Raw genomic sequence first — 27,836 nt, forward strand, 5'->3', positions numbered from 1 at the left:
CCCAGATAAAACCGTCCCCGCCAGCCTCCTGCCCAGGCAGAGGAGCAGGCGGCCTGGTGGCAGGGCCTCCTTCGGGTCGCGCGGAGCCATGCCCAGGTACACGGTGCACGTGCGCGGGGAATGGCTGGCCGTGCCCTGCCGAGACGCGCAGCTCACGGTGGGCTGGCTGGGCCGCGAGGCCATCAGGAGGTACGTCAAGAATAAGCCGGACAACGGCGGCTTCGCCTCGGTGGACGACGTGCGCTTCCTCGTGCGCCGATGCAAAGGCCTGGGCCTCCTGGACCACGAGGACCCGCTTCAGGTGGCCCTGGAGGACAACGAGTTCGTGGAAGTGGGTGAGTGGCCGGAGGGCGGCGGCCCAGTCCCCGCATCCCTGGGAAGGAGGTCCTGGTGTCCTCTCTGCCCTCCGTGGGTGGGGCGGGGGGGGGGGGGGGGGTCGTGCTGTCTCTTAGGTTCCAACAATAACCTGGAGAGGGCAGGATTCTCATCCCCCTTTTACCACGAGGCAGCAGACCCAGAAATGAGGTGGCTTACCTAGAGTCCAGCGCTAGGAAGTAGCAAAGGCAACATCTGAATGAATGCCTCTGCAGGTACAGAATCATTTTGAAGATCCTTCTGCCCTTCAAAAGCACCTCAGCGGACTGGAGGCCAGTGGCCTAAGCGGTTCGGATTTAATACAAAATACAGCTGGGGGTGAGGATGGGGGTGGGGGTGGGCGTTAGATCTTGAACTTCCCTGTAAACCCTGGTCCACACCTGACACCTGCCTCTCTGCATTTCGCCGTCGTTTGTAAAGATGCTGGGAGCACTTGAAGGCCTCTGAAGTGGTTTTAAAGCAGCCATTTCTATAGAAGTCAGAGGCAGTGGAAGAGCCCTTTCTTGGTTTACCAGCAACAATGCGCGTCTCCTTTGCCATCTGTAAGGAGCCTGTCTCGCATTCTTGTTTCAGTTATAGAAGGGGATGCCATGTCTCCCGACTTCATTCCATCACAACCAGAAGGAGTTTACCTGTATCCTTTCCTGCAGGCCGGTGGGTCTGCGCTGGGGGGCTGCCCCTGCCGGTGATGGGGTGGGGGCTTTCTCACGCTACCCAGTGTTTTCCTTTACCTGGCTTCAGATACAGCAAATACCGGGAGCCTGAAAAGGTAAACTTCCAGCCGCTGTTTATAAAGAAAATTAAGTCCCCCTCACTTAAGGAGGGGTGGAGCCAGCAAAATTTTTGAGTGAACACTGTCAGGACGGGGCTTTATCCTGCTCGGTGGAGTAGGCAAATGCATTAACTATGCTCTTCCATTGCTAGCCTTCTTTACTCAGCCTCCTCTTGAGCAAGTGGTCGTTTAAACTAGGACATGAATGTGTCAGAGCAAGGGTAAAATCTCTCGGGTGTCAAAATGTAGTTTTGTTTGAGGCTTCCCTATGCTCTTGTTCAAGCGCCAAGCTGCTCGAGCTCATGGAAGTTCCCTTCTTTTGTGCAGTACATCGCCTTAGATGGGGACAGCCTGACCACAGAGGATCTGGTCAACTTGGGAAAAGGACACTACAAAATAAAGGTATGGGGGAGGGCAGGGGAAGGATGTCCTCTGACCTCTTTCACTGCGTATGGAAGTTTTCAACATGCTCTGCTTTGACCAATGTTTTCCTAGCTCACCCCAACTGCGGAAAAGAAGGTGCAAAAATCCAGGGAAGTCATAGATAGCATCATAAAAGAAAAAACTGGTATTGTTTTCTCTTTGTGTCCTACAATTCTTTTTATTAACCGAACAAAACGGCCTGCATCTAATTGTACAATGTCTGTTTTTTTGTTGTAGTTGTTTACGGTATCACTACAGGTTTTGGGAAATTTGCCAGAACTATAATTCCTGTCAATAAGCTAGAGTAAGTCTGATTCCCACCCTCCTTAGCAAACACAAGCATTCACATGCCACCTGTCCCCATCTTTGAGACTTCTTTCAACAAGAGAAATAATTAACATTTGCCCCAATTTACAGATGAGGAGGATAAGTCTCCTGTTAACTTGTATATGAGTTGGCTTTGAAAACACAGGCTTGCTGGTTTCTTACATTGCATCACGCTGCCTTATTCTGCCTCTCCAAAGATTCAACTGTTCTTTCCTTCATTTTCCCAGCTGAGGAAACATTTTCACTGCAAGGTATCTAAGAGGGTTTTTTCCTTTTCTCTTCCAGAGAGCTGCAGGTCAACCTAGTACGTTCACATTCTTCAGGTAAATCATTCCAAACAGAGTGAGGCATCCTGTAACAGCCACGAACAGCTAATGCATTCCACTAACTAGTGCCAATTCTGCTTCAGGGGAGGAGGGGAAAGAGGAAAGCATCAGACAAGACCACCTTTCAGCTGAATCTGAGAAAAAGGAATGGACCAGGTGGAGAGAAGGGGTTGGGGCAGGAGCAGCTATGCTATCATGTCAAGAGTGGTGTATTTTTTTTTTTAACGTTTATTTATTTTTGAGACAGAGAGAGACAGAGCATGAACGGGGGAGGGTCAGAGAGAGAGGGAGACACAGAATCTGAAACAGGCTCCAGGCTCTGAGCAGTCAGCACAGAGCCCGACACGGGGCTCGAACTCACATACCATGAGATCGTGACCTGAGCCGAAGTCGGACGCTTAACCGACTGAGCCACCCAGGCGCCCCAAGAGTGGTGTATTTAGGGAACGAAATTAAGGCTGGAACTCAGGGAATGAGTTGGTCAGGATGAGATGAGATGTCAAGAATCCAGTCCCACCTGATTGCAGGGGAGCTTGTGCTGAGGAGTCTGGATGCTATTCTAAGGGTGTTGGGGAGGGTGGGGCTCACTGAAGCATTCTAGGAAAGAGAACTAAGAAGGCAAAACTGGGGCTTCTCCTTTTTCTAGAAGATGGGACTTTAACAAACAGGACAATCAGGAAGGAGAGCAGTGCAAATGCGTCTTGACTGAGTCAAGTCTCTTCTTGACAGTGGTAGGAGACTGGACTAAAATGGAAAAAGATTTGAGAGATGGAGGTAGAAAAGATTTCTAGAAGAAAACATTAATTCCGTTTTGCAGGTGTTGGGAAACCACTAATCCCTGAGAGATGTCGGATGCTCCTGGCTTTAAGGATCAATGTCTTAGCCAAAGGATACAGTGGCATTTCCCTGGAGACCCTCAAGCAAGTTATCGAAGTATTTAATGGTAATGCCATGGATCCCCAGACTGAGCCTCCCCCGAGGCTGGGCATATACCACAGGTAGACTTGGTTGATGGCAGGGTGACGACTAACAGAGACAAGATGACATAGAATAATGGAGACAAATGGAAATGGGCTTGGTGAGAAGGAGACTACCTGAGGGGACAGGGGTGGGGACAGAGATGCTTACTCCTGTGTACCTTCAACTCACACTTCATCACCCTTCACTTAGTATTTGGTATCTTTAAGTCTGGAACAAATCCCTCAAGTCTGGCCCAAAGCTCAGAGCTGGAAAGAACTTTTAATTCAGCGATGCCCAGATGTGGTTAGAGAAGTTGCATCAAATCATCTGGGAAACACAGTGATTCCTGGATGTCCATCCCAAAGACCAATTCAGTAGTTCTGCTTAGTGCCTGGGAATCTGACATCTTAATGCTCCCCAGATAATGGAATACCCAGACTTAAATGACTGAAACTTAACTTCTTGCAAAGATAAAACAGAAGCATCAAAGAGATCAAAGACTTGCTTCTGGACCAGGAAGCCATCTCGTGCCAGGATACAATACAGTTCAGCTCTTTGGAGCTTACTTCTCAGGATAGAAAAACTCCAATGTGGAGACAAGATTTGAAATGCTTAGGAGGCCACCGTCCCTTCTCACAGATAAAGATGAACATCATAGATCAGCACAGGCTCGGGAAACTCTTTGGGGTGAAGGTATATGGGGTATCTATGGGTAGACATGGCTGTGCTGAGCAGACCAGTAGTGATTCCACCACCTGTCCCTCCTCCCACCCTGGTCTTCCCTACAATCGCAGATAGTACATCTCTGGTTGTAAACCTACCTATGCTTTATGGGTCAGTCTAGGACCCCCCTGGGTCCCTAGAGTTCTGAGAATTCCCTAGGTGAACTATGATCTGGAAGCTGGCCTGTGGATGGCATTGCTTCATGCCACTAACCTTATCTACAGATGGAAAACACACTGCTATAGGAGTCTGAGTTTACTTTAGAAAGAACAGGACTTTTTTTTTTTTTTTTTTTTTTTTTTAACAACTGAGAATTTCCTCCAAAACAGTACATGTCTGTTTATAAGTGGTGGTGAGGTAGTAGGCTGGGTGCCTAGGAATCTGGGCAAAAGTAGAAACAGAGACTATGCTGTCTATGCTTACCTCCTCAGAGAACCCCTGTGAATACTTTGGTGTGCCTTATCCTTCTAGAACATTTTATAATTCTTTTCTAATGTTAAAATTTACATGTTTCCAAACATTCTCCAATAGTGTTTTTTTCCCCCAATAGCTTTTAATGACTGCACACACTCTTTGGTTATATGAGAGTCTCTTAATTCTTTTTTTAAAATTTTTTAATGTTTATTTTTACAAGAGAGTGAGAAAGCACGCACAGGGGAAGAGCAGAGAGAGAGGGTGACACAGAATCCGAAGCAGGCTCCAGGCTCTGAGCTGTCAGCACAGAGCCCATGAACCATGAGATCATGACCTGAGCCAAAGTCAGATGCTTAACCAACTGAGCCACCCAAAAGTCTCTTAATTCTATGTTGACATCATTTCTAACTTTTTGTTCTTTGAAGCAAGGCTGTAATGAACAACAGCTAACTCCTGATCTTTAAGATACATTGTTACAATTCCTAAAAATTTCTAGATCTGATTAGGACATGCACAGTAAAAGCAAAGGGGCAGAGGACCAAGGAGGAGGAAAAACTTAAAGGAATAGATAATCCTAATGGGGATATGGGTTTCAGATCACCTTTCTTCCATGCAGCCTGATTTGTATTAGTCCCCTATGTACCGTGTCCCCCAACCAGCTTCACACAGCAAATCTGAGCATGTCCTGGCTAAAATCTGTAATGTCCCTAGGAAAGAGTCTAAACTTAAAAAAAAAAAAAATGTTTCATATGCTATACCTTTCATCCTTATGCTTTATCCATTCCATAAATGGAAGCTTGTACCTCCCACTCCCCTTCACCCATTTTGCTCCATGCCCCCACCCCCATCAACCATCAGTTTATTCTCTGTATTTATGAGTCTGTTTCTACTTTTTTTATTTTGTTTTTTAGATTCCACGTATAAGTGAACTGGTATTTGTCTCTGTCTCACTACTTTCATTTAGCATAATACCCACTAAGTCCATCTACATTGTCACGAATGGCAAGATCTCATTATTTGCTATGGCTGAGTAGTATTTCATCGTATATAAATACTACCTCTCCTTTACCCATTCATCTAGCAATGGACATTTGGGCTGCTTCCATGTCTTGGCTATTGTAAATAATGCTGCAATTAACATAGGAGGGGCATATGTCTTTTCAAGTTAGTGTTTCCATTTTCTTTGGGTAAATAGCTGATAGTACAATTACTGGATTATGTGGTAGTTCTGTTTCTAATCTTTTGAGGAGATTCCATACATTGTCTGCAGGGGCTGCGCCACTAGTCGTACACAAAGTTTCTCTTTTCTCCACATCCTCACCGATACTTGTTGTTAAGGAGTTTTTTATTATAGCCATTCTGCCAGGTGTGAGGTGATAGCTCACTGTGGTTTTGATTTTCATTTTCCTTATGGTTAGTAATGCTGAGTATCTTTTTATGTGTCTGTCAGCCTTCTGTATATCTTCTTTAAAAAAAAAATGGCTATTCAGAGCCTCTGCCCACTTTTTAACTGGATTATCTGGTTTTTCTGATGTTGAGTTCTGTAAGTTGTTTGTACATTTTGGGTATTAACTCCTTATCAGATATATCATTTGCAAACATCGCACAGTTGGTAGGTTGCTTTTGCATTTTGTCGATGGTTTCCTTCATTGCGTAAGACTTCTAATTTTGGTATAGTCCCAGTAGTTTATTTTTGCTTTTGCTTCCCTTTCCTGAGGAACCCATATCTTAAAAAACGTTGCTAAGGCCAGTATCAAAGTGATTACTGCCTATGTTTTCCTTCTAGGAGTTTCATGGTTTCGGGTCTCACATTTAGGCCTTTGGTCCATTTCACATTAAGTTTTGGGTGTGGTGTGAGGAAGTGGACTAGTTTTCCCAGCATCAGACAAGCCTGTCTTCCCGTCATGTATCCTTCTCTCCTTTGCCATTGATTTATTGACCATATAGGCATAGATTTATTGCCGGGCTGTCTAGTCTTTCCGTTGATCTGTTTGTCTGTTTCTGTGACAGTGCCACACCATTGTGATTACTACAGCTGTGAAGTGTATCTTGAAATCTGAGATTGTGATAGCTCCAGCTTTGTTCTTCCTTCTCAAGGTTGCTTTGGCTATTTGGAGTCTTCTGTGGTTCCATACAAATTTTAGGACTCTGTGTTCCAGTTCTGTGAAAAACTCCATTGGTGTTTTGATAGGAATTGCCCTGAACCTGTAGATTGCTTTGGCAGAATGGACGTTTTAACAATATGAATTCTTCCGCTCCACGAGCACAAAATGTCATACCGTTTGTGTTGGCTTCCGTTTCTTTCATCAATGTTTTATAATTTTCAGAGTACAGATATTTATAGTCTAAACTTAAAGCAGCTTATAAGGGAAGGAAGGCTTTTTGTTATTGGGAAGGTGCTCTCTCCCACCCACCCTTATTCCTCTCTGCCTTTTTTTTAATAGCAGTGCAGCCAGGTTCATTAAGCATTAGTTGTGCTCCAGGAACTCTTTCCCCAGGTATTTGTGCCATAAAGTGATACTACATCCTATTGGGAGAGGTTGGTCTCGCTGGCAAAGTGAAGAGAGCCACAAGTAACTGGTGCCTACTTCTCTCCCAGCCTCCTGCCTGCCCTACGTTCCAGAGAAAGGAACGGTTGGTGCCAGTGGAGACCTTGCGCCACTCTCTCATCTTGCTCTTGGGCTAATTGGAGAAGGGAAGATGTGGTCTCCAAAGAGTGGCTGGGCTGATGCTAAATACGTAAGACTTTAATAACTTACATCCTGCAGTAATCTCCCTAGGCTGGGCACCGGCTGCACTTGCATACTTTATAGCACTGAATCCCTACAGCAACCCCATGAGGGAGCCACCATTAGTCAAACTAGGTAAGGCTCTTAGCTTCCATACTTTACTATTGGCCCTTTGGACTTGATGGTCACCTTGGTGAAAAGGTACAGCAGTCAGTGTTAATCCCAGCATTTTATTCTGCAGCCAAAAATCTTCCAGTGTCTATCCCGGAGGCCACACACTGTTGCAAATTTATTTAGTTGCTGGTCTCACGGTATAGCGCTGTGGATCATAGTACCTGCTGTATGGCCTCTGGAAAGCAGGCTCCATTTTCCTCCAAGCTTCCACCCCAATGGCTAATCAGAAGGGCTTGCTTTTGGTAAAGCTTTAATGCTTTCCTCATCCATCTCCAAATTCCATCAGAGCAGCCCAAAGAACTATTTGAGGTGTCATCCCAGGTCAATTGCTGAGAGGTTCCCCAATGAAGGGGCAGAGGACCCAGGGGAAGGAAGAAGTTAAAGGAACAGATAATCCTTAGGAGGGTACGGGTTCCAAATCACCTTTCTTCCCTAAAGCCTGATCTTTATTTCTCTGTACAATGTTTTCCCAGCCACCATCACACAGCAAATTCAAGCGTGTCCCGGCTAAAGCCTGTAATGCTTCCCATTGTCCTTAGAATAAAGTCTAAATTTAGACTGGTTTATAAGAGTCTTGTTGGTCTAATCCCTCCCACTAAGTTCTACATTACAGAAACTGGGGGTTCCTTACAGCTGGGATGTGCTGTGCCCGGGACAGAGGGACCAGCTCGTGCTCATTCTACTCTTATTCACTCACTCCTGTTCCTCCCTCTGTTAAGTCCTCTGGGAAACTTCCATCTCTGCTCCCCTGGTTCTTTTCCCTCCAAATGCTATTTGCCCTTCCTTTGTGCTATCCTACCTACTTCCTGCCTCCTAGGGCATTTCACATACTCTTACTCTGTAAACATGTACTCAGGAAGCAGCAGAAGAAAAAGTGAGTCAGTAACGTGGAAACTGAACACAAAGGACCTAAAACCCAAAATTCGGGGTTACTTCTGTAGACACTAATGCCCCTGATTTAAGTACAAAAATTATGTGAAATATAAGTCTGCTTTCAGATTAAAGAACAGAACTATAGACCAGAGGAGGGTGAAAGATCCAGTTTATGAGGTCTGCTCTTTTATAAGACAGATCTTTAGGCTTTAAGGATATTTTATTGATTCCTTATGAAATTAGAAAAAGGCTAGTATTTCATTTGATACCCATTTTTATCTTTTTAATCATTCTGCAGGTCTTGGAGGCTCATGGATTGAAACCAGTTGTTCTGAAACCAAAAGAGGTAAGGAGATTCAAGGAAAATGTATTCGTTTTAACAAGTTTTTATTTATATACTATTTTCAGTCTTAATGTCGGTCTCACTGATTTCTTAAAGTAAATGTGGCTTTCATGTTTGTTAAAAGTTTGTCACTGAAGAGAGGACTCGTCCATAAGCATTCAGAAGATTCTGCCCGCCACAAATGTTTAGGGGTTCTCTTACTTAATTCAAACTTCAAATCGGGATCTCTAAGGATCCTTAACAGATGCTATAAGTCAAGATTCCTCAGGGTGCTCTCAGCCAAGAGTCTTGGGCCAGAAATGTTTTAGGATGTCCTGTCCACAATGATGACAAGTTAAAGAAGAAATGCTGCGTAATTAGGAGCTAAAGATTTTATATGCAGCTACACTGGACGTTCATTGTTGTCTTGAGAGTGGGGATACTTAACATGTATTCCACTTGCCAGGTTTATACTAGCAATTTCACTTAGGATAGCACTTAATCCTCAAGTGCTTAAATAAGCCTTACTGCCTTGCACTTTAGAAAACATAAATAAATGTCCTTCAGCTGACGGGTTAACTTTTCTCTTAGGGATGCAAAAGATATGAAATCAACTTGTACATAGGTTACAATAAATGTAGCAAGGAGCTTCTCTCTTTCTTTCCAAAGGGTCTGGCACTCATCAACGGGACACAGATGATCACCTCCCTGGGCTGCGAAGCTGTGGAGAGAGCCAGTGCTATTGCACGTCAGGCTGACATCGTGGCGGCCCTGACCCTTGAGGTGCTGAAAGGCACCACCAAAGCCTTCGATACTGGTCAGCATGGTTCTTCCATTTGGTTGCTATTCAGTCATTCAGAGCTGGTTGGGTGGGCTGGTCCAGGTCTTTAAACATGAGTGGTGGGGATGCATGGTAGGGGAAAAAGAGAAAACCCAAGGGCCTATGGCATACACAATACTGCCACAGCTTCATCTAAGTTATGCCACACTTGATCCTTGGAATGACCGCGTTTTACAGATGCTGACTCTAGAATTCACCCAGCGTTCTGGATCACCCAGGCCCAACTCCCGTCAAACTGTGCACTGTCTAAGGAATCTGTCCACAGGGTTTTAGAAGTAGAGTAGGATTAAAGTTGGTCTCCATTAGAAAATTGAGAGAGAAAAACCATAGAAGTTGTAGTTTACCTGGAAAGTAATGAATTTGAAAGACTCCCTACCATTCTATGTAGTAGGACAGAAATCTGCCTAAAATTGATGTAAAACTGTCTAAAATTGGCCACTGTGGAGGTTCCTTCCATTAGGAGCCTAAATCCTAAATTAGGGTAGGCCCAAGGTCTTGAGTTGAATTCCCAGGGGGCTTAACACATAGTTTGCACTCGGATATTTAAAGTAGAAAGAGTACAGTCAAAGGAAAAGCTTGTTTTTGGAGTTGAGGTTCTAACTGTGAGTGGTGGTAAGAACCCCTGGGATTTTGAAGGCTTGTGTCAGCACCATGGATGGTCCTGAACCATCACCAGTGGTAGTTTATGCTAATGGAAGAAGTGCTCAGACTTGTTCTCCATCAATTCTAGACATCCATGCTGTTCGCCCTCATCGTGGGCAAGTTGAAGTGGCTTTTCGGTTTCGGTCACTCTTGGACTCGGATCACCACCCTTCTGAAATAGCAGGTCTGGGGATGTTTTTGTGAGCGAGCTTATTTGGTTTTATGTTTTGTGGGAAAAAATTGATAACTTTGAAAAAATTGCTATCCCTTCCACCTCTTCCACAGAAAGTCACAGGTTCTGTGATCGTGTTCAGGACGCATATACCTTGCGCTGCTGTCCACAGGTAAACAAACAAAAAGCCTTTTCTTTTTTTCCCAATTCAGGGAGGGGTGAAAAGAAAAAGAGGTAAGTGTTAAAAAGTCATGTAATGGTCAATTATGATCCAAATTTCTTTACTGCCTCTGTTAAAAATTATGTGTGTCATACTTCCCTTTGTCCAATTATTTTAGTTTCTATTCTATATATTAAGCTGTTTGTTTCCTTTTGAAGTGCTTTGCTCAATTCCCTTGTACAGAAGCACAAGAGACAACTTGCTCTGTTGGTTTAGTGCTGTAACTTTTTAAAATTCTTAGTGATAACATCATCCTAACCAGTTAATGGAAGTTTACTGGTTCTCCCTTCTAGATATAGCAAGAACCAGCTTTCAGAGATGTTTGCAGGAAAGTCTAATCAAAATTAAGTGCACATCATGGTTGTACTTTATCTTCATTTAATAAGCAGATATAAACCACCATAAATAAATCTGTGAGGCTTAACTTTAGACTAAAACAATGCAGAAGACCTGAGTGGGCATGAGGCATCCAGTATTGCAGATGTTATAACTCATTTGTGGATGGCAATTAGTTGAGTAAGAAATTAACACACAACTCAAGAATGAAACAATATTTGATCTGGTGCCAGATTCTGTAGTGTAATAGGGTCCTCCCTAGAATAAATACCCTACTTCCTTTAACTCATCAAGTTCTATTCTAACTAGTTGATCAAAAACGTCTATGGAAAATCACTAAATTAGCCCTACAGTACAAATAAATCCCAGTTTAAAACATCCTTGCTATTCGGGGTGCCTGGGTGGCTCAGTTGGTTAGTGTGCAACTCTTGATTTCGGCTCAGGTCATGATCTCATGGTTCATGAATTCAAGCCCCGCATCAGGCTCTGCACTGACAGTGTGGAGCCTGCTTGACATTCTCATTCTCTCTCTGACCCTCCCCTGCTCATGCTCGCTTGCTCTCTCTCTCTCTTTCTTTCTCTGCCTCAAAATAAATAAATAAACATTAAAAAAAACATTCTTGCTATTCTAATAAGAGTATCAGACTCTGTGTGACAGACACCATTATCAGTGTTTTCAATGTATTAACTCATTTAATCTTGTATTTTAGGTCCATGGTGTGGTGAATGACACAATAGCGTTTGTGAAGAACATCATTACCACAGAACTTAATAGTGCAACAGACAATCCTGTATCTTTTGACTGCTTACTAAACTGTAGTTATAGAAATCAAGCTAGTAATTTTTAGATATGCTAAAGCGATCCTTTTGTGTAGTGTCTCTGTTGTTACTCCATTTCATAGACTAAGTACCTGAGGTTCAGAGGAACCTCAGAGCTGATGATTGGCAGGGGCAGGTCTGAGAACCTAATTTCCCTTCAGAGACTAACACGCTGTGCTTTCCAAACGGACTCATTAAAAGCTAATGCACATATTTCCAGCATTGGCTGAGAGGTTTCATGAAAACCTTTGCCCTAAAACCCAGTGCTGAGATTGCTGATAGAAAGATGAAAACCGAGGTCACAAGTGTGATTATGGGGATCCTGGGTAGGTTTGCATTTATGCAAGGCTTCCCGGTTCTTGTGACACATGAAACGGAAGGCAGCTTGTTAACACTTATCAAAGTATTGATCAACGAGTTATGGCTTTCCTCATCTCAAGTTTTTATTTTTGACATGGAGTGTACTCAAATCAGTATTTCCGTATTTCTACAGAGAATAGCAAGAATGCTTCCATTTTTCAAGGATGCAGCCCTTCTTTCCTTCATGGTGTGGTTATCTTAGAGCCGTCTTGTTTTTGCTATGGAATATTCTTTGAGGGTATAGTTCCCCCAGACGTTGATGTGATCACTCGGGAGTCACACTGGCAAAGTTGTCACAGAGGTACCCAGTACTGCCTTTGAAGACCACCCAACCCTTAGGAATATATGCCTTCCTATCCCATGTCGGCCTCAGTTCTTAATACGGGACAAAGTGCTGAGTTAGCAACCCTGGAAGGAGCTCACAGCTTAGTTTAGCAGACAGGTTTCGCAACAGCTGTGAAAGATTCATCACAAGACCCTTTTAGTGTGGTTTCTCTGACAAGTTTACTTCAGGATGTGTGTTTTATGTCCTCTCAGATTGTTTTACAGTTAAGTCAAACCCACACTAAGTAATCCTCAACTCACTCACCTCAACATACTTCACCCCCCAAAATGGACTAGAATTTTCATGAAGTCTATGCAGTCTGTCTCATCTGTCAGTTCTTGTCAGTTCTGGCACTGTGAGGAAAGGCATCCTTTCTACACTTAGATAATTTAGACCTGAAAGGGTATCTTATAGAGTAAAACAAAACAAAATAAAACAAAACAAAATGAAAAAAACAAAGAAAGATTTGCCATTAAATTATTGGATATGGGAGAGGGATAATTCCTTACTAAATTCTTACACTACCACTTGCCCCAGCAAAAGTTTCAGCCAACAGTCTTTTCCTTTCTCAATTAAAGACTCTTAATTATTGATGAAATTCCAATAAGGCCATATTTGAGAGTTCTCCTACAATGGTGGAGTTACTCGAAAGAATAGTCTTCTGAATTTTCCTGTTGTAGATATAGAGCACCTATTACATAGTTGCTAGATGTTATGGGAACTAAATTCAAAGTGCTATAATCTGATAGCCGGCAACCAAATTCGAAACAACTGGAGAACAACAGAACACGCTTAAGTTTTAAATAGGTGCAGATATTACTTGCTATAAGGATTCAGAGAATGGAGAGAAGACTAAGGCCTGTGACTGGGGGTGGCTTGGTACAGAAGAGCCAGCATTGGGCCTAATAGGCTCACGGATATATGTACAGAAAAGAGTAACTCCAAACTTGACTAAGTTAGTGTAATACGTGCATCTCCAGTTCCTTGGAAGTCAGAACCTGTCTCAGAGTTCCTAGTTCATAGATAATATTCTCTAGTCCAGGAGGTGAAAATTAGCTGTTTGGAATCTGCAAGGAGGATCTGTTACTGCCTTTTGTCTGAGTGCCTGTTGATCCAAGTGAAGTGCATGATACAAAGGAATGATCCTTGAGGGCATTGATATGCAGGGAGTCTAAGCTGCCTCCTACTTAGATTGGTTTGCAACAGCCTATTGGCTGCCATATGCTGTGAATGCTGGCATAGGATCACCGAGTAGAGAGTTTGAAAACGTTCCCAGGATTGATTGTTCCAGACAATTTAGTGGTTGCTCATCAACAGTCTTCATTCAGCAAATTCTTCTACGGAGCACAAGCTCACATTGCCCCCTGCCAAAAAGAGTTTGCTTTTAAACTGGCGTCCCGGTCTCTGTTCTTCGTTTCAGATATAGACCGTTTTGAGGGAAAGTACTAACCGCTAAAATTACTATGGTTGTGGTGCTTGAGAATCTCTAATCTCAGGGGGAAAAAATTGATGTTTCATGTTTTCTTGGCCCCCCGTTGGGTGTACATGATTCATCTCTAAGGTTTGGGATATTTGTTTTGTTTTTTCGGGTTTTTGTCCCTTTATGTCAACAACTGCTTGTAGAGAGAATCTCCTTCCCTCCACCCATATTTGTACAAGGGCTATCAGTGTTACAAATTAGTGGGTTGGGAAAAGAGTCACACAGGTATCCCCTGCTTCTTGAAAGTCTGCATTACAGACCTACGTTAGTACTTGTTTTCACGGACTGAAAGAAATCTGAAGCGGTAACAGCAGTATCACCGAGCTCCTTCCCTGGGAACTATAGTCAGCATCTCAGCATCAGGCTGCCAGGGCTTTGAACTGTATGAGCATCTGTGCTTTATCTTAATTTATTTTGTGCATCCATTAGCAAGATGTGTCCTCTGGTATCAGAAGACTAAAAGAGGTGATTTTGAGGGTCTGGGAATGCTCAAAAATTTTCCATGTAAATTAATGGTAAGCACTTCTTCCCTTTATGCCATTTCGGTTTAGAAAAGATTATCATAGGAACGCTCTACTTTCGGTTGGTGGGGGAGACCTCCACTTGCAGTGATCAGCAAATGTTATATTCAAGCCTTAACCTGTTTTGAAAGATGGTATTTGCCAGTAGGGGAGAGACTATTTCTGGAGGAAACTTCCATGGTGAATACCCAGCCAAAGTAAGCTTTTTAGAATTGCTCCTGACCCTGAAAGCATATTCCAATTTAGGCTCAATTCAACTGAATTGAGTCACTCTTTCTAGGCCCTGGACTATTTGGCCATTGGAGTTCATGAGCTTGCTGCTATTAGTGAAAGAAGAATTGAAAGGCTCTGTAACCCCTCTCTCAGCGAGCTGCCTGCCTTCCTGGTTGCTGAGGGTGGTCTGAACTCGGGATTCATGATTGCACATTGTACAGCTGCAGCCCTCGGTAAGAACACTGCCCACTTCTCAGGAGGCGAGCCGTCCTTTTTATCTGAAAGTGTCAAATTCTGTCCTTGAATGAGGTTTTTTCCCCCCCTCATTTGCATCCTACCTGTCTCAATACAAATGCAGAAGGAAGCCTGGCATATTTTAGGAAAAAAAAAAAAAAAAAAAAATATATATATATATATATATATATATATATATATATATAATAAAATCTAAACAAAGTTGAAGTAAAACAGAATAATACCCCAAAGCGTTTGTAAATAATGAGGTTTCCACAATTTCTCTGTAGGAAGCAATTTAACGTCACATACGAATGGCATGTTTGTAGCTTTTTCCCTAATCGCAATTTGGGGACTATCAGAAGGAAAAAGACAAAGATATCCATAATTAAGGTGAAACATGAACGGACCTGGATGATTAAACATTGGATACATTTCATTAGATATACTGACCTCTAAGAACATAAAGATGGGATTACAATATGCAAAAATGCTTATAAGAAGCAAGATGCCCTCTATGAGAACTGAGGTTCAGTGTCACTGATTTCTGAATTAAAACTTTAAGTAACACATCAGAACAAGGCCTGGAACAAAGGACCTGCTAAGGACTTAATTTATATTTACTCACTTCACGGTCACAACAATACCGTGAGGCAAGGCACTATCATTACCCCCATTGCATAGATGAATACCGGATGATCTGGGAAGTTAGGTGACTTACCCAACATTGAACGGCTCGCAAGTAGAACTGAATTCAAACCCAGGCATTTTTGTCCTCAAGTCTATGCTCTCACTTCAATTAATGCAGATCTCATTTTAGTGAGTACATAATCCTAATATGGCTGCCAAATTTAACAAATAGAAATGCAGGATGTCCAGTTAAACTTGAATTATTTGGGACATGCTTATACTAAAAAGTTATTTGTTTTTTATCTGAAATTCAAAGTTAATTGAGCATTCTGTATTTTTTCTGGCAAACCTACCCATGAGGCAGGAGATCACATGGGCACACAAGAGCATAGACTCTGGGTCCAAATCCCAGCTCTGCCATTTACCAGGAGTGTGATATGGAGGAAGTTTCTTAATCCTATTGACCCTCCGTTTACTCCTCTATAAAATGGGGGTGATAAATTTACCTAATGGGGCTAATTTGAGAGTTAAATGAATTAATGCATATAAAGCCTTAGAACTATGCCCGGCATGTCTCTAAGCAGTAAGTAAATATTAGTTGCTATTAGGATTACTCCTAACCCTTTCCTCACCAAAGCCTCACATGGAAACTCAATAAAACCAACAGAGACCCTGAATTCATGATGTCCTCTGCCGAGGATCTTCTATTTGCTCACTTAACCCCCTTATGAAAATACTTCCTTAAAGGATAGCAACTTCTCACATTAACATAGGGAGGTTGTGGTTGATTTCTAGAAAATATTAGGGACTTCAGAAAGCTTCGTTTGAATGTGTTTGGCTTCCCTAAACTGCCTATTGAAGTTGCTCAACTTGCTTTCTTTATAACGAAATGGGTAGTTTTCTTTTGGGGGGACATGTAACTTCTCTTTCTGAATGAGACTCACTACAGCCTGCTTATCCATCTAATGGCAGGTGAAGGGTCACAGGACCTGGGCCTTGCAGTGCTGAAACCTGGCAAGTCCTGGGCAGACCAGGATGAGTTGACCACCCTAGTTCATGTAGCTAGATTACCTCAGGACCCCTTATGGCACAGAAAACAACTGAAGTCTCACTCAGCCACTCTCAGGGTCAAAAGTGTAGGGAAGAAAACGCTCTGAGTTTGGCCTTCCCTGGCTTCTGGAGCTGGGGAGGAGCTCTGGAATCTAGGTCCTCCATATTTAACGTGTTGTCTTTGAGCCAAAATTCCAGCCACCACCTGGGAGCTTATCAGAATCTCAGGCCACACGAAACTCAACATTTGCATTCTAACAAGATGGAGCGAGTCATATGCACAATAAAGTTTGGGAGACACCAATCCAGGCCATCACTAGGATTTCCCCAGCCTCCCCAAGTTATCTCTGGCAGTCATGAAGCCTGTGCTTAACCCACTGCCTCCACTTATATGATCACTGAACAGTCTGAACTGAAAAATATCCTTGCTCAAGATCTGGGGTCCAGTCTCCATCCCCAAACACCACCCTGAATTCTAAGGCCTCCTCTGGTGATAGTACCAGTCAATTGTTCTTGAGTACTTAGAAAAGACCATCACATCTTTTTTTTCCTAGTCTCCCTAGCATGCTAAATGTTTCCTGTGTTTTCAACGGGGCTTTGTACTATTAGGGTTCCCATCTGGTCTTATCTCAGAATTCATTATTGGCTCCAAGTCCTTCTCACTTTGATACAAACCCAACCTGCTTCCATTTCCCAAAATAATTTTGGACCATCTGGTGCTTGGATAACAACCGAGAGCTCCTGGAGGGGCTCCTCCATGACGTTGGTCACGGGGAGCAGCCAACATGGCCATTTTTCCTATTAGAAGCATATTTAACTTGCACGGCCTCTTGCAGTTTCTGAGAACAAGGCTCTGTGCCACCCCTCGTCGGTGGACTCTCTCTCCACCAGCGCGGCCACAGAGGACCATGTCTCCATGGGAGGATGGGCAGCAAGGAAGGCACTTCGGGTCATCGAGCACGTGGAGCAAGGTAAACCCAGCCAGTCTGGGATGGCAAGCCTCTCTGATTAACTTCTACATCTGTGAGCCTCAAAACAGGCAGCATCAGCATCACCTGGGAACTTGTGAGAAAGGCAGACTCTTAGGCACCACCCCCTCAACACCTGCTAAAGTAGAAACTCTAGGGGAGAGAGCAGAACAATCTGGTTTAAGTCTTCCAGGTGATTCTGATGCTCGCTGAAAATTAAGAACCACACCTGCTGACCTATCAGGTTTATTGGTTGGCTTTATTTTTCAAACAATTTAAAACATATTCAGAAGTAGAGAGATTAGTACCACGAGCCCTCATTTATACCTCACTCTGACTCAACAGCACATTTGCTTCATTTTTTCTTTTACTTTTCTCAAGTTATTTTCAAGCAAATCCCATCACATTATTTTCTTCCTGCATTTTTATCTACCATGATGCCATTATCACATCCAACAAAATCAACAAGTCTTGGGGTCACTGATAAGTCCATATTCAAAATTTCACAATTGTCTCAATGCCCTTACAGTGGGTTTTTTTCAAATCTAGATTTAAGGCCCACATTTTAAATTTGGTGTGTTAAAGGCTTTACGCTTCTTTTTATCTAGAACAGTCCCCTCTCCCTTTTTTTCCTTCATGCCATGGACTAGATTAAAAAAAAGCAAAAAACAAAAAACAAACAAAAAAACAGGTCAGTCTTCTGTTAGAAACTGACATTCTGGATTTACCTGTTGGCTCCCTTATGGTGTTACTTTTAACTTGCTCTCTAGCCCTTGCATTCCCTGTATACTGCCGTTGTTCCTAAAGGCTTGACAAGATTCAGATCCAAACCTTCTGGCAGATACTTCTAGGGTGGAACTGCGTTAGGCCAACCTCTCTCTGCCTTCTAAATTACTGCTTGTTTTGTTTACTGTTTTCTAAGTTTATGTATGTATGTATATATGTATGTATGTATTTAGAGAGAGAGAGAGAGAGAGAGACAGAGATTGCACAGGAGCAGGGAAGGGGCAGAGAAAGAGGGAGACAGAGAATCCCAAGCAGGCTTGTCACTGTCAGCACAGAGCCTGACACAGGGCTTGAAACCACCAACTGCGAGATGATGACCTGAGCTGAAACCAAGAGTCAGATACCCAACCAACAGAGTCACCCAGGCACCCCTTGTTTAGCTTTTTAATTTTTTTAACGTTTATTTTTTGAGAGAGAGAGAGAGAGAGAGCGCAGAGCGCAAGCAGGGGAGGGGCAGAGAGAGGGAGACACAGAATCCAAAGCAGGCTCCAGGCTCTGAGGTGTCAGCCCAGAGCCGGATGCGGGGCTCGAACTCACAAACTGTGAGATCATGACCTGAGCAGAAGTGGGAGGCTTAACCGACTGAGCCACTCAGGCGCCCCCTTGTTTTGTTTTGTTTTGTTTTGTTTTGTTTTAAAGGAATTGCCTTCCTTTAAGCATTGTTATCTAAGCTCCTAAATTTTTGCAACTGTATTGGAAGCAGTTGGCTGACAAGAGTATCACTACGGTAATTCCCACCTTATCCACGGGGGAAACGTTCCAGACCCCCTGTGGATGCCCAACACCACGGGTAGTACCAAGTCCTACGTATACCATGTTTTTTCCTATACACACATACCTATGATAAAGTTTAATTTATAAGTTAGGCACAGTAAGAGATAAGCAAGAACAATAAAATAGAACAATTATAACAATATATTGAAATAAAAGTTATGTGAATGTGAACTCTCTCAAAATACCTGACTGTACTCACCCTTTCTTGTGACTATGAGAGAGGACAAAACGCCTACAGACGAGATGAAGTGAGGTGAGTGTCGCAGGCGTTGTGACGTAGCGTCAGGCTCCTATTGACCTGATGATTCGCCAGAAAGAGGAACCTGACAAATCATCAGGCTCACCTGCTTCCACACGGTGGTTGATTGCAGGCCACCAAAACTGTGGAAAGCGAAACAGCGGATAAGCAAACACTACGGTATTTTAAGATAAATGTGGGAGAGCTGAGTATTCTTGTTAACAGCTGTATTGAGATATAATTTACATACCATACAATCACCCATTTAAATTGCACACTTGAGTTGTTATTAGTATATTCACAGAGTTGTGCCATCACCACCACAAATTTTAGAACATTTTCATCACCTCAGAAAGAAACCTCGTACCGTGTACCTATCCCTCTCCTATTGTCCCACCCTGTCCCCGGGCTTAGGCACCCACTGATGTACTTTTCTCTCTCTATGGATTTGCCTATTCTGGACGTTTCATGTAAGTGTCATACAATATATGGCCTTTTGTATCTGGCTTCTTTCAGTCAGCATAATGTGTTCAGGGTTCCTCCATGGTGTAGCATGTACATCATTCCTTTTTATGGCCACACATTCCCTTTTATGGATTTAACACATTTTGTTTATCCATTCATCAGTTGAGAGATGTTTGGGTTTTGTCTGCCTTTTGGCTGATATGAATAATGCTACTATAGACATTTGTGTACAAGTTTTTATGAAGACATATATTTTCATTTCTCTAGAGTGGAATTGCTGAGTCATATGGTGACTGACCTCCATCTTTTTGAGGAACTGCCGGACTATTTTCCAAAGTGGCTGCACCATGTTGCATTCCTATCTGCAGTGTTTGAGAGTTCTGATTCTTCCACATCCTCACCAACACTGGTTATTAACTGCCTACCGGAGTGTGTTCCTAATGTTCATTCTTGAGATGGTCTCCCCATTAAACATGTGGCTCTGGCCAGAAGGTTAAGGGGACACCCTTATCAGACTCCTATCCAGATCGGATCTTCTAGCCAGTTCTTCAGCAAATTAACCTTACTGTCAAAAGACACCAAATCAAGGCACCATCATCTCCTTTTGATTGATATCTCCTTGTTTTAACCACAGTTCTTCCATAGTCACCACATACAATAACCCGGGTGAACTTCTTAAAATGTAATTTTGATCACACCATGTTCCTGCTCAAATTTGCCAAGTTTCCTCATCGTACTCCAAACAAAACCCAGCCCCCTTCCTGTAGCCTACCAGGATCATGCGTGATCTGGCTTCTGGCTCTCACTCGCACCTGTCTCCATTCCATTCGATACCCTGGAGCCACAGTGTTATTCTTGTACCTGCCAGTACCTCAGCACCTGTGTCCTCGCTGGTCTCTCTGCCTGCAACATTGTTCCCCAAGGACTTCACATGGTTCACTTCTTCACTCTCTTTGTAGCTGTGCAGATTTCACCTCAGATGCCTTCCCTGTCCACCCCAGCTCAACTTCTTAAAGTTTCCAATACCTTACATATGAAGTGAGGGGACTAGACTAGAAGATGTAAAGTTTCTTCCAGGTCCAAAATAGATTCATTTATTTCATCCTCTCCTATTGTGACTTGTCTGTACTCACCAGAGTTTGTGATGCGATTCATAAATTCTAAGATGGAAAGTCAAATATTTTCAATATTCCATTTCAGTTAACCACTTAAATGGTTTGATCAACGTTACACTTCTAAACTATTTTTTCTTGGCAAATAATGGAATCCAAATGTAGAGAAACTTAGATGTCAATATTCAAAGCCAATCACAAGGTATGGTACATTTAATAAGTTCTTAGCTAGGAAAAACCTGTGTAAGGATTGTTTTATCAAGAAGCCGAAAGTTGGCAAAGTACCAATTTCTAGGATTGCATTTTTTTAAATTTTTTTAATGTTTATTTATTTTTGTAAGAGAGAAAGACAGAGCAGGACCAGGAGAAGGGCAGAGAGAGAGGGAAACACAGAATCTGAAGCAGGCTCCAGGCTCTGAGCTGTCAGCACAGAGCCCAATGCGGGGCTTGAACTCAAACCGTGAGATCAGGACTTGAGCCCAAGTTGGGATGCTTAACCGACTGAGCCACCCACGCGCCCCTAGAATTTCAGTTTTAATGGGCCTGGGAGCCTTTGAGTTTGAAGGTTTGAAATGAGCACTATAGAATTAGTCCCAGCACAACAAAAAACTCATTTGCTCATTTGCTGGCTCCTTCAATCCTTTGATGAAAGTCTATTGCCAGGTATTTCAAGCCAAAAGAAATAGCAAGACTAAAAACAAATTGAAATTTATGCAAAGGTGGAAATAGGACAAAGATATCATCCATCTTGATCAGGTAAAGTAAGAAGTGGGGGACTAAGACATTTAGCTGGATAGTGTTCTCCTTCTTAACATTAAACATACAGCCAATAGGTTAGAAAAGCAAATTTAAGATGGTAACCAAACACCAAGGCAGCTTTATTCTACCACTAGACAGAGAACCGACTATCTCTTGGTTGGCTGGCAGTGTCGACTTCCTCGTGAGTTATATCCCCCCAGCACGAAGTCAGGCTTTAATCATCCCTCCACCTTTCTTATTGTAGTGCTGGCCATCGAACTTCTGGCAGCCTGCCAGGGCATAGAGTTTCTACGCCCCCTGAGAACAACTACTCCTCTGGAAAAAGTATATGACCTGGTGCGCTCTGTTGTAAGGTAAAGTCAAACAGGTCCCTGGAGATGCCATCATTTCAGATCTGTGAACCCTGGCAGTGGTGAATGTTTGGCTGATGGTTTGATGTACTTTCTCTGTAGGCCCTGGATAAAAGATCGCTTCATGGCCCCAGACATTGAGGCAGCGCACAGGCTGCTCCTGGAACAGAAGGCAAGTTGGCCACTTGGCTTATTTCTTAGTTTTGGGTCATTATGGGAAAGCAAAGTGGGAGTAGGGAGTGAAGAAATACTGTCTTATTCTTTTGTTTCTCGTCTATGCCTTGGATGTGAACAAAAAGGAACTTGGGCAACTTCTTGTGCAACTTTAAAAAGCTGTCTGATAACCACTTAAGTGTCCTGTGTTGCACCCAAACATTAAATATCTAATGACTAGAAACTGAAATGATTTTAAATGGAGTTTGGGACAGGTATTCATCGGGAGAAAAAATGAGATGAGAGTTTCATGGATCCCCTTCACCAAGAGCATTCTCTTTCATTCAAAAGTATGTTTTCTGTGATGCTATCACCACCACCTCCAATTGGTCCAATGATTAAATAGACCCGAAGAGAAAACGAAGTCCCAGGTTTTTACTTCAAAGGTCTATAGGTCTGTCTAGCGCCGTGGGGTGTCCTACCCTATCATCACCCTGATTGAGGTCCTACAGGTTCTCTTTACCGCTTATTTCCTCTGGTTTCATTGACTAGAGATTTCTCTGATAGGGACAGATGCCTCATAGGCTGACTCGTTTTTTAAATATATTTTTTAAAGTTCTTTAAGCCTTTTGTAATAATTTGTGAGTATCATGTTCTCTAGAATTTCTTGATTTCCCCTGGAACCATTGCTCTGTTCTTGGGGAATGTATTTTGATCTTCACATCTGTCATTTCTAAGTGTGCCCTACACCCTTTGAGGGGACGCCCCTTGCTTGCTGCCAACTTTGGTGCACATCGAGAGGTAGATGAGAGAGGTTGGCCTTTTTTTATTAATTGAAATATAACTGACATATAACATATTCATTTCGGGAGTACAACCTAATGACTTAATATTTGTATATATTGCAAAATGATCACCACAATAAATCTAGTTAACATCTGTCACCATACATAGTTATAATTTCTTCTTGTGATGAGAACTTTTAAGATCTAATCTCTGAGTAACTTTAAAATATACAATACAGTATTATTAACTATAGTCATCATGTTGTGTATCCCCAAGATTTATTTATTTTATAATTGGAGGTTTGTGCCTTTTGACCCCCTTTATCCATATCGCTCACCCTCCAACCCTCACCCCCCCCCCCACCTCTAGCAGCCACCAATCTATTCCCTCTATCTATGAACTCAGTTTTTGCCATTGTGGTTGCTATTTATATTCCACACATAAGTGAGATCATACAGTATTTGTCTTTCTGTGACTCATTTCATTTAGTATACTGCCCTCACGGTCTATCCATGTTATCACAAATGCCAGGAGTTCCTTCTTTTTTATGGATGATCAACACACACACACACACATACATACATACTACATTGTCTCTATCCATTCATCTGTTACTGAAAACCAAGTTCAGCTGTCCATCGCTTGAAAGGCCAATACTCAAGAGATGAGTTTTGATTAGAAAGGAATATGAGTTTTATTCAGGAGGCCAGCTACCTGGGGAGAAATAAACTCTTGTCCAAAAGCCAACTCCCAGGTTTCTGCCTAGCACAGAGGTATTTAAAGGGAGTTAAACAGTTAAGAGAATACAGTGGTCTATGACATTTCTTACTTACATGCAGACTCAATGATGTCAGCTACAGAGTTATCTCAGTATTTAGAGGTTGTGGAAGAAGTTCCAGTTTCTTGATTCCCAGGGGAGTGGGGGAGCTGCAAGGAGGTCTGGTTTCTTGGTACCCAGAGGTTGTGCAAGAGTACTTTGTTCTTTTTTTTTTTTTTTAATATTTTTTTAATGTTTATTTATTTTTGAGAGAGAGAGAGAGAGAGAGCAACAGAGCGAGAGCAGGGGCGGGGCAGATACAGAGGGGGACGCAGAATCCAAAGCAGGCTCTAGGCTCTGAGCTGTCAGCACAGAGCCCATTGCGGGGCTCGAACTCACGAAGTGTGAGATCATGACCTGAGCTGAAGTCAGACGCCCAACTGACTGAGCCACCCAGGCTCCCCAAGAGTACTTTGTTCTTTCTGCAAAGGAGGGCAAGATCCACAGATGACCAAAGGGAGGTCAATAATCACTGTGTGATCTTAAAAAAGAAAAACATTTTGCTAAAACATTGCTGGGCTAGTTGGAAAGCCAAGGTGGCTCCAAACATACTTGCTGGCCTCTGCAGGTGGGGAAAGTTCTTGGTCCTTCATCCCCCAAGGCCAGTGGTCGGCAAATCTCAAAAGAAACAAATTAATTCTGTTATAGATCAAGGGCCTTAGGTGGGCAAGCAAGAAGTGTGTTACCTTAACTCAAGTTAACTCTTAAGACTGGGTGGAGTTGTTATACATCTGTCTGTGGACACTTAGGTTGCTTCCATGTCTTGGCTATTTGCAAATAATGCTGCAATTAAACCTGGAGATGCACGTATCTTTTCGAGGAAGTTAGCCTTTGAAAGAATATATTTTTTAAGGTAATACAAAAGAACAGGAAATCCTCCTTGGTTGTTGGCAGCAAGCTGATAAAAAGCAGTTGTAAACCAAAAACAGGACCTTAACGTGAGAAGACATGATGCTTGGAAGAGAATAGGTTGGTGGGTGGAGGTATAAACAAGGGTCTGAAGCACGCTTCTCAAACTGTGATGTGCGTGTGAATCTCCTGGGGATCTTGTTCCAGATGCTGCTGCTGCTGCTCCACAGGTCACACTCTGAGTAGCAAGGGTGTAAGGAATAGAGCACACACGGCACGGAAATCTGGCAAATGAGGAAATCCACCGCCTTATTCAAAGTTTGTTTTAGAAAACACACGGTCATCGTTTGAGCAACTTTCTTTAATGCTGTCCACACTGAATTCTCTAGGCTTTGTGTGTTTGTTAGCTTGTTTTGCTTCAGAAGAGTAAGCAGCTGAAAACCTTCATGGTAACTCCAGAAAGGTTTCAGACTAGCTTTGCACAGTGGCAGTATCGTAGCCAATGAGGTTTATCCGAGGTGTGATTATTGCTAATAGAAAGGTTTCACACTTTGTATTTTAAAATCTGTTAATGCAACCAAAGAGCAGTTGACACAGATCGTATGTCAAATGGCTTAGAACAAAAGCAAGGAAACAGCCGCTACGTGTCTAGTCAGCGATAGACGTTTTGGTCCTACGAGGTTGATGTTCCATGGCATGTGAGAACAGTGTCCTCAACATTTTGACTTTGTTTTGTCCTTTTCAGGTTTGGGAAGTAGCTGCACCATACATAGAAAAATACAGAATGGAACATATTCCAGAATCCAGACCAGTTTCTCCAACGGCCTTTTCACTGGAATTCCTACATAAGAATTTCATCAAAATCCCAGAGTCTGGGGATCTTTAATGGGCTTTGTCATGGATTAGCAGATCAGATGGTACTTTAACAGCAAGTAGTATTATGCTGAGGAAAAGACCTGAGAACTTCCCTGGGTAGATCAACCCATTATTTTATTCCGTTCTTCTAAAACCTACTTTGGTTAGGCTGGTGACTGTATTAGTTGCTGACTGTAGCGCCGTGTTCTTGTTGACTTGGTTTGAGACATGGCAGCTGTTTTCAGATTATAGTTTTCTTTCTTTCTTAACGCTATCAACAGGCCACAGGCCACTTAACATTATTTGAACTCAAACAGTTCAAATGGTATCTGGAAACAGATTGATGGTATTCTTTTCCAAATGCATTAGACTTTTGTAAATCTTTTTTGTTTGTTTGTTTGTTTGACAAACTCTCCACTAGATAACTTTGATCGAATTACACTATAATATGATGGGTGTTCTTTAATAGGCCTTGATAAACAACTTGTTTTGAAGTCATAATTTGTCCTTAAGCTTCTCTTTCTTCTATTGATTGAATCATAGTGTAGTCAAGAGGTCAACAAGAGGTTTTGTGCAAAGGAGCTGAGGAATGATAAAGAGATTGCCATTGGAGTGGCCCTTAGTGATATTTATCAAATATCACTATATATCTCAAAAAAAATCTTAGATGCTTAAACTGGAGTTAGAGGTTAATATTACTACTTTCTTCCTATGTGTTAGTACTGTACTCACATTCCTATAGTACCCTTTGTTAAGGAACGTCCTGTCTCACAAATCAGGAATTTTATGTTCAAAGTTAGCCAACCCCTTCTCTGTAATGGTAATCATTAAAATGAGGAACTATTGACAAAGGTCGATGGGGCCTTGGATGTGTTACCCAGTCTGTTTTTTCCTCAAAAAATAAGATAAGGGATCTTCTGGGAAGGCTTAAGTAATCATCTGGATGAAGGATGGGTCAGATGACCTCTTGGCTTCCCAAGGTTAAGATCTGTGGGAAGATCTTAACTTTCCATTTTGCATCCATTTGTGCAAATATGTGCAAGGCACCCCAAGCGCAAGAGTCTGAAACCGTGGCTCTAAAAACCACAGGAGGCCAGGGAAAGAACAGACACACTTGCCAGCTTGCTTACTTGATTAAAGCCTAAAATGGGTCCAACAGTACCTTTCACAATAGAGTTTTCACTTTTTAGATTGCACCTGTCCATAGGAAAGGCAGAGACAGAAGTGAAAACTGTTGCCTACAGCAATTCAGTGACCAAAAAAATGTGCTGAGAACCTGTTTACTGAAATGTTGTTCTTGGCGTTGTTGTTTTAACATGCACGAGTAAGGTTTATTCATTCTTAGCCACTAACTGCAGCGGAGCCAGTATACCCAGCAGTCCGATGACGGCTCTTCACTCCAGTTTGGAGAGGGCTGGATTCCCACGAGCCACTTTCGTCTGCTGGGGCACTTTGTTATGGAGTTTTCGATACAGCTCTGTTAGCAACTGATTATCACACGCCTCCAAGAGAGTACAAGGTAAACACAGAATAAACTCAGTCTCAATTGACTTATGTTGTCACTACATTCTTAGATTTTTATAACAAAGTTTAGCACCTCTTTGGGGAAAGCCTATTCTAACTGCAGTTAATCGAGTTTCTGAAAGATTTCATCAATGAATGTTAACACAAAGTGTCTTTAGAAAGTGTAATTGATTCCTTATCCTTTCTCTTTCTCCCTGAGTAGCAGCAAGAGTTAATGGTACTGTGACTTCCTCCCCAGCAGGTCATCTGAGCTGCTTCACCTGTTGTCTCAGGGCAGCCAGAGCCCTAGGGCTTTTATGCCTCTACTTTGCCATACTTGCTAGTGTCCTTTCAGCCAAAGCAAGTCACATTCTCAAGCCCAAGTCAATCTGGAAGAATAATAGTCAATGGCATGGGCGTGTGATGTGCAGAACATTACTGTAACAATTTACCACTATACATGAAATCAAAAACATAACCTGAACAATTCAAGATACTTTTCACTTCTACTTTAAATTTTTTTTTTTTCAACGTTTTTAATTTATTTTTGGGACAGAGAGAGACAGAGCATGAACGGGGGAGGGGCAGAGAGAGAGGGAGACACAGAATCGGAAACAGGCTCCAGGCTACGAGCCATCAGCCCAGAGCCTGACGCGGGGCTCGAACTCACAGACCGCGAGATCGTGACCTGGCTGAAGTCGGACGCTTAACCGACTGTGCCACCCAGGCGCCCCTTCACTTCTACTTTAAACTTGAGTCTCATTTCTGGATCTGGTTACTGGATTATTATATTTTGATTAAACCTTCTAATTATGAATAGCATCATTTTGCATTTGGGGTGTTACTTTAGTTGAAGATATTAATTTATTAAATGTAAACGTTAAAAATATACCCAAAAAACAAAGCCAGGAAAAGAGTTGGAAGAAACGTGTTTCAGCGTACAGCATAGGCCTGGTGAGTCCACAAGATACCACATTTCCTTTGCTTGGTGATTAGTTCAAGAAATGGCTGAGGTTGCATTTGGGCCAATGAGACAGAGACAAGTTTTATTGGGGGTCTTGAGAAAGCATTCTCTCCTGAGAGCCACAGCAGTCAGGCTTTCTCATCCACCTATTTGACTTAAATGAGGAGGAAGCGTAGAACACCTAGGCCTGTTGACA

General features: G+C 42.6%; 1 protein-coding gene and 1 pseudogene across 1 annotated transcript; both read left to right on the forward strand.

Annotated features, from left to right (window-relative positions):
• Nucleotides 1–26,049, forward strand: HAL (histidine ammonia-lyase). Its single transcript, XM_019446488.2, has 20 exons — nucleotides 1–335; nucleotides 949–1,009; nucleotides 1,117–1,144; nucleotides 1,475–1,549; nucleotides 1,643–1,715; nucleotides 1,808–1,874; nucleotides 2,183–2,220; nucleotides 3,041–3,166; nucleotides 6,920–7,059; nucleotides 8,395–8,442; nucleotides 9,088–9,235; nucleotides 9,990–10,085; nucleotides 10,187–10,245; nucleotides 11,340–11,420; nucleotides 14,266–14,331; nucleotides 14,415–14,580; nucleotides 17,098–17,232; nucleotides 21,608–21,716; nucleotides 21,816–21,885; nucleotides 25,064–26,049. The coding sequence occupies exons 1-20, from the start codon at nucleotides 89–91 to the stop codon at nucleotides 25,202–25,204; spliced, it is 1,974 nt and encodes a 657-aa protein (XP_019302033.1). The 5' UTR covers nucleotides 1–88; the 3' UTR covers nucleotides 25,205–26,049.
• Nucleotides 24,792–24,909, forward strand: LOC128775114 (U4 spliceosomal RNA; annotated as a pseudogene).
• Nucleotides 26,050–27,836: the final 1,787 nt, after the last annotated feature.

This window comes from Panthera pardus, unplaced genomic scaffold (genome assembly GCF_024362965.1).
Source record: "Panthera pardus isolate Hobbes unplaced genomic scaffold, ASM2436296v1 HiC_scaffold_6, whole genome shotgun sequence".
NCBI lineage: Eukaryota > Metazoa > Chordata > Mammalia > Carnivora > Felidae > Panthera > Panthera pardus.